The sequence below is a fragment of the Numida meleagris genome, chromosome 3 (assembly GCF_002078875.1).
Source record: "Numida meleagris isolate 19003 breed g44 Domestic line chromosome 3, NumMel1.0, whole genome shotgun sequence".
Taxonomy (NCBI): domain Eukaryota; kingdom Metazoa; phylum Chordata; class Aves; order Galliformes; family Numididae; genus Numida; species Numida meleagris.
In genome coordinates, this window is record NC_034411.1 from 105,189,741 (window position 1) to 105,202,036 (window position 12,296).

General features: G+C 44.4%; 2 protein-coding genes across 6 annotated transcripts; both read right to left on the reverse strand.

Moving 5' to 3' along the window:
- Nucleotides 2,451-6,112, reverse strand: SF3B6 (splicing factor 3b subunit 6). Its single transcript, XM_021391369.1, has 4 exons — nt 5,929-6,112; nt 5,629-5,747; nt 3,449-3,587; nt 2,451-2,969 (listed from the first exon to the last, which is right to left on the reverse strand). Exons 1-4 carry the CDS (start codon nt 5,956-5,958, stop codon nt 2,880-2,882), a joined length of 378 nt encoding a protein of 125 aa, XP_021247044.1. The 5' UTR covers nt 5,959-6,112; the 3' UTR covers nt 2,451-2,879.
- On the reverse strand, nt 6,329-11,826 carry TP53I3 (tumor protein p53 inducible protein 3). 5 transcript variants are annotated; one of them, XM_021391362.1, is made up of 7 exons: nt 10,974-11,683; nt 10,152-10,304; nt 9,763-9,905; nt 8,949-9,216; nt 8,184-8,396; nt 7,295-7,491; nt 6,329-6,700 (listed from the first exon to the last, which is right to left on the reverse strand). In XM_021391362.1, exons 3-7 carry the CDS (start codon nt 9,898-9,900, stop codon nt 6,512-6,514), a joined length of 1,005 nt encoding a protein of 334 aa, XP_021247037.1. In that variant the 5' UTR covers nt 9,901-9,905; nt 10,152-10,304; nt 10,974-11,683; the 3' UTR covers nt 6,329-6,511. The 5 variants fall into 5 exon arrangements, with proteins under 5 accessions (XP_021247037.1, XP_021247036.1, XP_021247035.1 ...); XM_021391361.1 differs by having other exon boundaries at nt 10,152-10,341; XM_021391360.1 differs by lacking the exon at nt 10,152-10,304 and having other exon boundaries at nt 10,974-11,826.

Consider the following 12,296-nt stretch of genomic DNA (forward strand, 5'->3'; position numbering starts at 1 on the left):
ACCATATAATGGATTGGAAAAAAAATTTACTGTTGCCGCCTGTGTAATCAGATATGCAATTGTTACTAATTTCTAAACAGTATAGATGGAAAAAATGACCTTCCAGGCTTAATTTCATGCCCTACTTCCTGAAAAATTAAATGGAAAGTGAGCACGCACAAAAACCAGCGCAGATGCAGACTGCAAGGCTGGCAACATCTGCCTTATTTGCTGCCCCTTCTGCCATTCATATAACTGAACTCATTTCCTCGTCCTTTGATATTACATTTCAAACAAAATCTTGAGCAGACCTCATCAAAACAATCCTCCGGGCATTCGATTTCCATTCCCTCTGTCTTGCAGGTACAAATTATTATTTCATTTTCCTCGTGCAGGGACATTGAAAGCCCCGAACAGGCACTAGAAGGAAAAGTATGAAATGGAATATTTAATGAAAGGCAGCAGCTGAGCTCGCGGAGATATCAAAAGCTGCTGATCTTGAGGATTCATTGAAGGAATTTTTATTAATCTTATTACCCTATAGAATTGCTTTTTATATGCATTTTTCAAACTGCACCAAATCCTCATCAAAACAGACACCACAGAGCAAGCAACATGCTGTCTGCTATTGACAGATGGAATGCAGTGTTTGCACATGATTTTAAACAAGGCGGACAGAACACGGCTCCATTATTAGCACTTCAGTGGGTTATTACCAGCATTTATTATTATTTATTAAAGCATCAATCCAGTTCTTGTTACAGCCAAGAGCCATCTGAATGCCCAACAGCTTGCGTAACGTGCGTGTGTCTGTTCATGTGCCTCCCTCCAACCTTCACAGAGAAGCCTCCCATCAGATTTCATTCATTTAAACATTTGAGGGCAAGCTGGTTTTGCCTGAACAACCTAGATTAGTGTTAACCTGATGGGCTGGACCCCTTAACCGAGTTGACACAGGAGAAGTAACCAATCGTGTAAGTACGAAACAGGTGAAACAGATCACAGCCCCTCTGCATTTAACGTATGCACATCACAGATGCATAGGATGGGGGAAGCAGGAGAAGGCTGAGCAAGTCAGAATTCCAGCCACAAGGGGAGCAGACTTAGAACGGATCTCAGGATGGCTTGGGTTGGCAGGGACCTGAAAGCCCAGCCAGTCCCAGGACCCCATCCAATGGACATGAGCCCCTCCAGGGATGGGGCACCCCCAGGTTTTCTGGGCAGCAGTGCCAGGGCCTCACAAGTGACAGATTTCAGTGAACAAAAAGGAAATACTCTTTTATGACAACATAGCATACAAGAAATTTTAATCTGCATTATAAATCCTCAGGCACAATGGTTTTGCCCGCGTTCTGCGCTGGCTGGAAGTTGTACAATCAGCGAGTTCCACATCGAGCTTTTATTCATGAGCCACGAATGCTGATACTTTGAGAAATAATTCAAAATCAGAATTTTTTTTTTTCTCCACCAGCTCTTACAAGCTTTCTACTCAGCATGAACTTTAATACAGCCACATTTCAGGTATCTAAAATTACCACCAATATCTACCGCCTCGCATCGGTCCCATGTTCTCTGCTTAATATTAAAGGCATTCACTTCATTCCTGTTGCTCCAACTAACTTCAGTGCAAACCTGGTACGCTTCCAAATCTATTCCAGCATCCTCAGCCAGAGCGAGTATCTCACAGCAGCTCACCTGCCCTGGCCTCATCCCCAGGAACAAGGTATCTTCACTGAAGTCACCTAAGCAGTTGGATTACTTCACACAGCCACTCGTTTTTTATTATTTGTAGAGGAAACACCATTATAAAGGTAGATTTAGGCTTTGTTTCTAGCAAACAGCAGCGTACCAGCAGGCTAAGCCTCACTGTCTTGGTTTCAGCTGGAACGGAATTGATCTCTTCATAGTGTCTGGTACGACGCTGTTTTTATTCTAGGATAAAAACAACACTGATAACACACTGATGTTGATAGGTGCTGCTAAGCAGCATTGTACAGAGCCAAGGCCCTTCTCAGTGGAGGGCCCAAGGAGCTGGGAGAGAACAGAACAGGGACAGCTGACCAAAACTGGCCAAAGAGATATTCCATACCATGGGACATCATGCAGGAGTGCTGAAGAGGGTGGGAGCTCATCTCGCTCTCTGCTGCTGCTCAGGGGGCTAGCTGGGCATCAGTTGGCAAGTGGTGGACAATTGCTTGTGCATCACTTGGTATATACGTGCTTAGTACATAGGTGCATGTACTTGTCTTAACTATTATCCTTTTATCCATCCTAGTAAATAGTTCTACCTCAATCCAGAAGTTCTACTTTGTGAGCAAACGACTGTGTGGCGCTGAGCCACCTGCTGAGTTAAACCACAATACTCCTTCAAACATTTCCAGGAGGAAAAAGATGGAGCTGCATACAATATCTAAGTATGAAGAAGAAACAAACCATACATAAACCGCAACAAGAAAAAAAAGCAGGGAGGGTCTTGTTTACTGGTATTTAATCCATTTTTAGAAGCGGCAAGTGAAATTCATAAAGAGTTCATACAGAGCCTTGGAACTCTTCTGCATCAGCTGGCTACCATGGTTCAAGTCAGCCCTGGAGGCTGGGGAGCAGCCAGAACTGCTCCATGTACGTGGTCCCATCTTACAAGGGTCTGCCCCAAGCAGGACTGTGGTTACACAGCCCTTACCAGTCCAAGCCCTTACATCACAGAGAGCTCCTGGCCCTTCAGGGGACTTCCTCTTAAAGCAGATGTTCTGACGTTTCACATCTATTCAATTCTACCATGAAGATCTAAAGATTCAAAATTACAGCCTATTAAAAGCAGTACGTTATACTTCTGTGAGAATCCTTATTTAGTTTAAAAACACACTGGCAGGTCTGGAGAACAGGTTTCCAAAAGCATCAGTTTATTTTGGTGGGTCTGTATTTATTCCGTATTTTTCTTTGAGAAGCTTAAGCTGTTCCTCTTTCTTCTTTGTGTCCATCTTTTGGAATGCCTGTAATTATGGGAAATAATAAAATGCGTGAGACGAAAAACTGCATCTTAAGGCACGTTATCCCCCATAAACTGCACCCAACTTCTCACTGTCAATGACATCAACATCACAGACAAACAGCACTGTTTAATTCTCGACCTCAGAGAACTCCACGGGACTCTGGGCCTCATCAGGCAGAACATCAAGGATTTACAGACTTTTTCCTTTTAAACACCTCCCCAAGCCTGCTGGAACTGTTTGGCCCCTGCTACCTGTTCTCCAAAGCACACTCACCAAAAGCACGATTTCTACATGCCTAGTCCAAAGGTTGTGGTGATTTATGCTCATGAATCACACCGACGATGAAATCCTAACGATTTACCCAATCCATTCCCTCTACCAGGTTGGAATTATTTCTTAAAAATATCCAACCATCTTCTCAAATTGACTTTTTTTATGCTGAGCATCTTCAAAGGTAACTTAAAACCAAGCACACTTACCCTGTTTGCATTATAGTACAAAACAACAAGGTATCTGTTGCACACGTTGAATCCTGACAGGTGATCACAAGCATTTTTGGCATCAAAGATGTCTTCATAGACTACATAAGCTGTTCCTCTCGTTTCTGGAGTGTTTCCACTGCAGAGCAAATGTTAACCAGCATTAATATCAAGCTAAATGAACAGCACTCTATTAATATTCAGCACTGACTGAGACAGAATACTGTTCTTAGCACAGCGCAGCCACACTGATGCGAGGTGGTTCAGCTGCACGACCATCACTTATCATCAGACCATCAATTCAATTTCCTTTGCCTGAGGGGCAGGAGACACGTCTGGGCACATCACACTAACCAGCTCTGAGGAATTACAGAGCTAACGCAGCCACTAGATCTCAGCTAAAAGATAGTTACAGCCAACTGAGGAATCACAGGAACCCTTTCAAAGGAGCTGACTTATAAACGAACTCCAATAAATGATATCACACATGCCCACACCACGATGTGTAAGTAAACAAAGAGAACAGGATAAAAACTGCACAAATGAGGAGAAGGAATACAAAGGGAGTTCACTACCAGAACTGGGGGATGAAAGGATTGAGCGCAGCCCTGCTGAACACCTGGGGGTACAGGTGGATGGGGAGCTGGACATGGGCCAGCACTGTGCCCTCACAGCCCAGAAAGCCAACTGCATCCTGGGCTGCACCTAAAGCAGCACAGCCAGCAGGGCCAGGGAGGGGATCCTGCCCCTCTGCTCTGCGCTGGTGAGGCCTCACCTGGAGCACTGCGTCCAGATGTGGAGCGTCCAACCTACTCTTTTTTCATATTAGTTCTCCTTTATCAGCATATGCCAATTAGTGAAAATCCCACCTATTCAGCCAAGCAAAAGCATCACGCTCTCTCTCATTCCTTTAACCCTTCCCCAGTCCCTTCTGTTGCTCTTCACAGTATTAATGAGATCCCACAGCTGCACGTTCCAACACAGCATGCAGGAGCACACCCCAGTACTCCCCACTGCTCATGTCTACTGAGAATAACCCTATACAGAAAACTCCCTTTGTTCTTTGCACTGAGCCATCATTTTTCATCACTACAGCACTGGCTGAAATGAGCACACTGACAGGGGGTAAAGCTTCATCTTTTTAGCCATTACCATACTTATGCCCTGCAAAATTGAAATGATGAAACACTGCAGATTCATTACCCACCCTGGTCTCAGAGCACGGGGAAACAGAGAGCAAGATAAACAGCAAGAACACACTCAGCAGCAACCCAGGCAACAACCTGAGAACTCAGAGATGCTACAAGTTATTTTGTCAACATCTGGATAAGGGCAGTATGAAGAAAACCATATCAAATCTAAGCTACGTTTCATTTCTTTTCAAGTATTAAAAGATTTGCTGCTCCTCCCTTCCAAAATATTTCTCAGAGGTGGAAGAAAAAAAGACCACTGTGTATGAATGCCAGTACTCCAACCAATCTTACTGCAGCTCTCAACAGCTAATTCTAAGTGCTAGCCTCAGCCAACTCCTGCCTGAAACCTAGAACATAGCAATAACCAGATGAAATGATGGTTAGATCCATGGCACAGCGCTCAGGTCATCAATATTTGAAGGAACTAAAGGGAAGAGCCTCAGATTTGCCACAGACAGGAACAGCTTCGGCGTATTTGAAACAAAATTCAGACAGACCTCCACACGGCTCAGAGACGAGCTGCAGATGATGCACAGCAAGTGGTGCAGTGTTTTTTGGTAGACAGGTCCATCACCAGTGGCAGCAGACCTGTTTCTCCATTAGTTCATTATCTAATACTCATTGAGCAGAAGTGGCTGCCTTCAGACCTTGCTTTTCATATTTTTACCTTTACTTAAAATTAAAGGTTAGCTCATTTGAGGTTTATTTAAAATACTAAGTCCTTCTTTTTTCCACTTACCTACATTCAGACCAGGTTTAAGCTTTTCCAGCGTACCTACTGGCACCATTCTTTTTACCAACAAACTCACACATAACAAAAGCACTACCATGTGCCCCTTCAGCACACAGGGATGCTGCTAAAGCACACTCAACATTTTCAGCTATAAAATCCCGTTCTTACCCACTGTAATAGGAATACCGGCATATGAGAGCTATCCCGAAGCCCGTTTAATCCTCAGCTTCTTAAAGAAAACTAAAAATACTTACACTCTGATTTGCCGAATAGGCCCGTATTTCCCAAAAATATCATACATCTCCTCCGCGGTGATTTTATAAGGCAAGTTCCTAATGTACAGGATCCGATTGACCTCCGGTGGCAGCCGAATCTGACAGAAACAACACACGTTGTGTTACACCCAGAACTCACTTCAAACCTTAAATGCTACAGCCTACCCACTAAATCTCGGCCCTACTGCCCGTCAGCTATAGACTTGACGTGGTTTTGTCAAACGAGAGCCCGGCCTGGAAGGGCCGTCCCCAGCCCACACCCCTCGGGAGGGCACTCACGTTGGCTCGCTTCGCCGCTTGCATCGCCATGGCGCCGGGATAACGAGGGGCCTTGGGCCTGCCAGAGAAACGACAGCGAGCAGCAGTCCTCCCACGGCGGTCCTCCGACGCCGCCGCTCTTCTCACCGGAAGACCCGGATGTTATCCCAGGCTGCACCGCGCGCCCTACCGGAAGTGCTACCGCGCTACCCCGCGTGATTGCGTGCTCCTAGCCCCTCCCCCATTCCCGCCTCCCGCGGGCTGAGGGGAGCCGCGCCGGCCGCCATTTTGTTCGGGCGGGGTTGATGTTGCTCCTGCTGGGCTGATTGGAAAGCTGTGTAAAAACAGAAATAAGCCCAAAACTGAGAGTGGAGATGGATGCATGGTGGTTTTGCCGTGTAACGATGTCATACACTTTATCTGCAGTGTGATATTTTTTATTCACATGTCCTGTAAGGCTTTGCTTTGGCCCTCATTTTTTGAGACCTTCCACAATAAATCATTTCAAATTTGGAAGGAGGAATTGCAGAATCTCCTAAGGCACCCATAGCACTCCTACCCTTAGAACAACTACAGCAGAGGGCTGTAGGTGAAGATGGAGCCCTTAGGGTGAAGCGGGCATTTCAATGACAATTTTGCCGATGTTCTTGTTTTCTTCCATTTTCCTGTGTGCCTCTGCAATCTCATGCAGAGGGTAAATGCTGTCGACAAGCGGCTGGAGATGTGGGGAGGCTCCTCCCGAGAAGTATGGCAGCACATTTTCTATGAAGGCTTTCACCAGCTGCTCCTTATACTGAAGAAAAATAAAGCATTTTGCAGATTATTTCTAGTCATTTACATTCACTGAACAGTCTCCGAAAACAGCATACAAAATGTGCACAGTTCTCAGACATTTCTCAGGTTGAATCATGGACAACATCTATCCTAAAGTGCCACACTGGTGTGTTTTACAGTCATAACTGTGAATTTTCCACATAAAGTGATTTTGGTAATTTCTGGACTTGAAATGAACTTGGTCTCTACTTCAAAGAGTGTGGCTGTAGGTGACCTGATGGAGGTTCTTCTCTCTTCTTCCTCCAGATTTGATCAAGTCATCTGATCACTTGAGTTTTATTTCTTAAATCTTTAAGTTGTGGTACTCATGAAGCATATTAAAAAGTCCCGAGTATTCCCAGTGCATTCCTCTGATGCACTAGATACTGAAAGGATGCACTTCGTACAAGTAGAAAAGGGAAACTAATGTAAATTTTGCAATGTTTTCTGAAGTATGTAATAACAATTCAAGGTGGTGCTTTTTTTTTTCTGACGTAGAGCTGATATCAAAACTCTCAAAACTGCTGCAGATTTTAAGATTGAACTATATACAGCATTAATAGTCATTACTTGCCTCCTTGTCTCGTGATCTTAATAGACTTGTATGGATGCTTCCTCTTTTGGAAAGCAGCCTTGCAAGCAAATCTCCATGAACTTCACCTCCACTCAGTAATCCATAAATAACCCACCGGCCATCAGTTCTTAAGCAGCTGAGATTCTTCTCCCAGTAAGAGCCACCAACACAATCTAAAATAATATCTACTCCAGAACCTCAAGTAGAAACAGAAAGAAAAAAAAAAAAAAACAGTAATACCAGTGAGCTGTATTAAAGGTAGGATAATCTCAGGCAGGCAAAAGTAAAACATTATTCTCTCTAGGTACGGAATTATTCTTGCAACTCTTATTTAAATCCTGGGAAATGAGGAACTGGCACAATGATTTGTAAAAAATCCTAGCATGAGGCACAAAAATCATCAACAGATATACACATGCGCACTCTGTCAAAAAGTGTCTCAAATGCTTAAAACACCCTAATTTTTTCTAACTGTAAGAGAACTATGTTTTGTACCCATATTCAAACACAAAACAAGTGCAAGGATTTGCTCCTACATTTCATTGTGGGGGCAACGATAATATTGGCACCATTTTTATGCCGCAAATGAGCATAAAGCCAAAGGGAGGCCATGCACAAAACAAGAGCCCTGTTAAACTTAGGAAAGATACATTCTTGGGCTGAACAGGATGTAACTGTTACGTTACCTACAGTAGTAACTCATGTGTAGTAAGGCCGATTTGATACCACTGGATTCCCAACCTCTCTAGCACCAAAGGGAGCACAGAAGATCTTCATGCTTCTTTTTGAGAAGGTGATGGAAACTCCCAGTTGAAATTGAGTGTGTGTGCATATGCTTTAGAATATACGCACTCTTTCTTAACTGTGTCTTTCACTCAGAGCTTCTTACCTTGGGTGAAGGCCAAGACCTTTTCACTAAAATCTTCATTCTTGTAGTTGAACCCTGCAGCTGCTCCAGCATTTGTTGTTGCTTTGAGTTTCTCCTGAGTTCCTGCTGTCACAATGGGAATAGCTTTTGCCAGTCTGACCAGCTGAATGGCTGCCATACCAACCCCGCTTGCTCCAGCGTGGATCAGCACTGTTTCCCCTTTCTGTATTTTACCTGGAGGACATAAAGGAAACAATTACCCTTTTGGCATTATCTGTGAAGTAAAACATTATCAAAGTGGCAAAAACTGAATAGATAAAAACAGTGAAATATTTAAGAGATACCCTTATTCAGTGAGTTCTATATACATCCACATATCCTTAATTAAAGCAATAAATCCAGAATGAACACAACTCACAGTGTACAAACAGGACTCCATTTTACTGACTTCAGTAAACTGCTGCTAACAGAAAACACACTCATTGAATGTTGATGTTGAGAAATCAGGCACTCAGCAGTGGAGAAATGCATTAAGTTCTGGGTAACATGAAGGACTGGTTCTCCTGCACTCAGCAAAGTATGTTGTGACTGGGTAGGTGTGGTCAAGATTTCAGAATTTGAGTTCATGCCTTATTCTGACCGGGTAAGAAAAATGTGAATGGAATGACAGAGAGAAGGGTTTTCAAAGGCAAACAGCATTCAGATGGAGGCAACAAGCAGAGGATTTAACAACAGAAATGAATGCGAGCTGTTTTGACGGGACAGATTCACAAATACACCTCTCACCTACAAAATGCAGCAGCTGAAAAGCTGTTAACCAGGCTTCAGGAACGGCTGCAGCCTGAATAAAAGTCATATCCTTGGGAACTGGCATCAGGTGGCCTTCGGGTACTGTAACGTATTCAGCCTGGCCACCTCCAGGGAGCAGAGCCATCACTGCATCACCAATCTTCCACTGCCCCGTGCAGCCAGGTCCAATCCCAGCCACACTCCCAGCTGCTTCTAAGCCTAAAATATCACTTGCTCCTTTGGGGGGAGGGTACTTCCCTCTCCTCTGAAACAGAACAAAAGAGAGGGTAGGGAAGGAAAAGCCACACATCAGTGCGTGTAACAACCTGCAGTATTTTTATTTGCATACCTCCTACCTACATGCCTTTTCATTTGATCCTGATTTTGGACTGTGCAAATGTTTTAGTAATTTAAGGCTCTTCCATCCTTTGGCAACACTTTTTCCTCAGTAAGTATATTTGATTCTTAGAACTGTGTGAAAAAATGATTTGTTGCAAGCTCCCTTTGTCCACACCAATCCATACTGGGGATGGCTTTCAGTTGCCAGTCATGGTTTTCTGTTCAAATTAGGGAATGGTCTAACCATCCAGAAAGGCTAGAGCTCTGGTTTTACATCTTTTCTCAAAAGACAGCTGTCTTTCTATGTCTCCATGCATTGCAGGGGACCAAAATAAAAGCATCCACCTACTCAATCAATACCTCTTCTTTCAGCCCTATGAGCATTTCCTTGGAAGATTCCCATCCACATGCTCACTGGAGGCTTGAAAAGCTGGCGTTTTCAGGTGCATAAACCCACTTAACATACACGTACCTGGAGTAAATCAGCCCTATTCAGAGCACTGGCAGAGACCTTCATGAGAACTTCTCCTTCTCCTGGATGTGGTTTCAGCACTTCTTTCACATAGAGATTTTCTGGGCCTCCTGGGCAATCAAAGTGGGCCGCCAGCATCTTGTCTAAAACACAATAATGTCAAAGTCAGCATGAATGCAGGCACACTGTGTAGGTGGAACATCTCTGTGATCAGTACAGCTGAACTCCTGTACCTCTGGAAGGCAGAGGCACGGGCTGGAGTGCAGATGGACAACACAAATTGTGAAGCAGGTTGAAGGTCAAAGAGCAGAGGGCTGCCTGAGAAACACTGAGGTAGCATGACTGAAAGGTAAGAGATGCTTTGAAAACCTCCTGCTCGTGTTCCTTGCCTCCCTTAGCAGGTGATTCCTGACTGCTGCGTGCTGGAGTCACTCCTGCAAAGGGTCCTACTGTTGCAGAACCTTTCAGGCAACTCCTCACAGCTTCTGGTTTTGCCAGCAGCAGCTGTTGAGATGGGCTGAGATGGTCAAGCCTGTTTCCACCTGGAAAATCAAACTGGAGTAATCATCCCTCTGGGAACTGGGTGGAAGCAGAAGAAGAAAGAAGGGGAAAATCTGTGTTATTTCCTATACTTTGCAGCATATAAATGCAGTACAGATCTGCACAAACGTGTGCAGAATGCAGCATTCCCTCTGTAAATTCAATGGCATTACGTTATCTGCACAAAAACCCTGACGTGCATACTTAAACATTTGTTGTAGGGCTGGAAATGTGGAATGATAAACACCTTAAAGCCCAGGGATGTAATTCCCCACAGGGTGGTGCTCTGTGGCTGCTTTATGGTGATTTGAAAACTGCTGCCAATTATTGGCATAAAATGTAACTTGAAGGCTTCTTGTTCTGAGACTGGCCAGCTTTGTTTGTTTTGTTTTCAGCTAAACCACTCAATCCACTCCCACAACATTTGTCTGTCAGCACAGAAATGTAATGGGAAGCCCATTACACTGGACACCACCCTATAACATGTGTTTCTCCCCTCTTAACCTGTTCAAATCTAATCAATGAGAAATCAGATGTTAAAGAAGTTTTCGTCCCTCTTCCAACAGCCCACCAAACCACATCTTTTATGAATGCTTTGTTGCTGGAAGCAGATCCAGCAAAGTATGCAGGTATTTATATTTTAAAAAGTGTAATAGTGAAGATATGAATACCTGCGTTGTTTTCAAATGCTCACAAGCTGAGAACCAGGTTTCACAGAGCAGCACCAGATCTGCCAGCAGTGGCCTGAAGCAACAGTTTAAAGGTACGTGGTTCCTGGCCGTGGCTTGTGACCCACCCTTTCCTTTAAGGAAGAGAAATTGTGCAATGGGAATGGCCCCTGGGAGCAGTCAGGTCCGGTTCCCTCCTCCCCAGGCTCTGCCTTTGCCATCAGCTATTCTCCAGCAAGTCAAGGGGTGCAATCAGAAGAGGTTGCGTTTTACTTGGAGGGAAAGACCTGAACCGAGTCAGAAATATTAGCACATTTCACTGTTATTTCTTCCCATAGACCTGCTTTGTTCCATGGATCGAGGCAGAAATCTGCTTTTCCCTTTGACATCGAGGTAGAGATTTCACACACACCCCCAGCGTGCAGGGAGGTTTGGTTTGGTGCCTTTACCCTGCTGCTGCTCTTCATTGATTGGGAGCTTGTGTGCATTTGGAGCTTCCTGGGCAAAACATTTAAATGCTCTTTGGATTTCTGGATTCTGAATAGCACAGACTAGATTTATTCACGCTGTGTTAAGGGTGCCTGAGCTGTGACAGCCCTTAATGCTGTAGATCTGTCTCTCCGGTTCCTGCGAGACTGCAGCACTCAGAGCTCACTGGCTCACATCCATCCACCCACCGCATTTCTACCTCCTGCTTCAGCCATCTTATCTCACCTCTCAGCTGAGCTTTGCCATTTCCCACAGTAGGAGGTGCCTCAGATTATGCCTTTCTCCACGTCCCACCTGCCAGCTCCTGGTTATGTGGGAGCTGTCAGGAAATAAAACTGCCATTTCAAAGTGCATAGAAACAGTATCATTTTTCATAGGTCTGTCCATGTGTGGGGTGTGGGGTTCTTCTGTGAATTTCTTTTCTTATTGATTTTGATATTTTGGGATTTGGACACTTAAACTTTTATTTGAAACTAAACAAATTTAGAAACAAATATAGCTAAAAATTTGTTTCTACTCACATGACCCCAAGATCTAGAAGCTTCTTTGCTTCTGCAGATGAGAGGATCACAGGACCTAGTCTTCTTGAGCCTGTTCTTCACCTGGTGCTATAGCCAGAGCCTCAGTTGTCTTCTGTACAGTAATGGGTTCACTCAGATGTGGATTCTTTGATGTCTTACAGTGTCAAGAGTCTGACTTCTAGCGCTGGTACAGGCTGCCCAGGGGCGTGGTGGGGTCACCATCCCTGGAGACATTAAGAACCGTGGAGATGTGGCTCTGAGGGACAGGGTGGGATGAGCTGGGGTTGCACTGGATGATCTTAGTGGTCTTTTCCAG

What these genes read in the sequence shown, in the direction of transcription:
- SF3B6 (XM_021391369.1), bottom strand. Translation starts at nt 5,958, where the DNA reads ATGGCGATGCAAGCGGCGAAGCGAGCCAAC. An exon ending in AAGCGGCGAAGCGAGCCAAC is followed by an intron (nt 5,748 to 5,928) that starts GTGAGTGCCCTC and finishes TGTTTCTGTCAG; the next exon opens with ATTCGGCTGCCACCGGAGGT. An exon ending in CCTATTCGGCAAATCAGAGT is followed by an intron (nt 3,588 to 5,628) that starts GTAAGTATTTTT and finishes TTTGCTCTGCAG; the next exon opens with TGGAAACACTCCAGAAACGA.
- TP53I3 (XM_021391360.1), bottom strand. Translation starts at nt 9,900, where the DNA reads ATGCTGGCGGCCCACTTTGATTGCCCAGGAGGCCCAGAAAATCTCTAT. An exon ending in TCAGCTGCTGCATTTTGTAG is followed by an intron (nt 8,397 to 8,948) that starts GTGAGAGGTGTA and finishes TATGTCCTCCAG; the next exon opens with GTAAAATACAGAAAGGGGAA. An exon ending in TAAGATCACGAGACAAGGAG is followed by an intron (nt 6,701 to 7,294) that starts GCAAGTAATGAC and finishes ATTTTTCTTCAG; the next exon opens with TATAAGGAGCAGCTGGTGAA.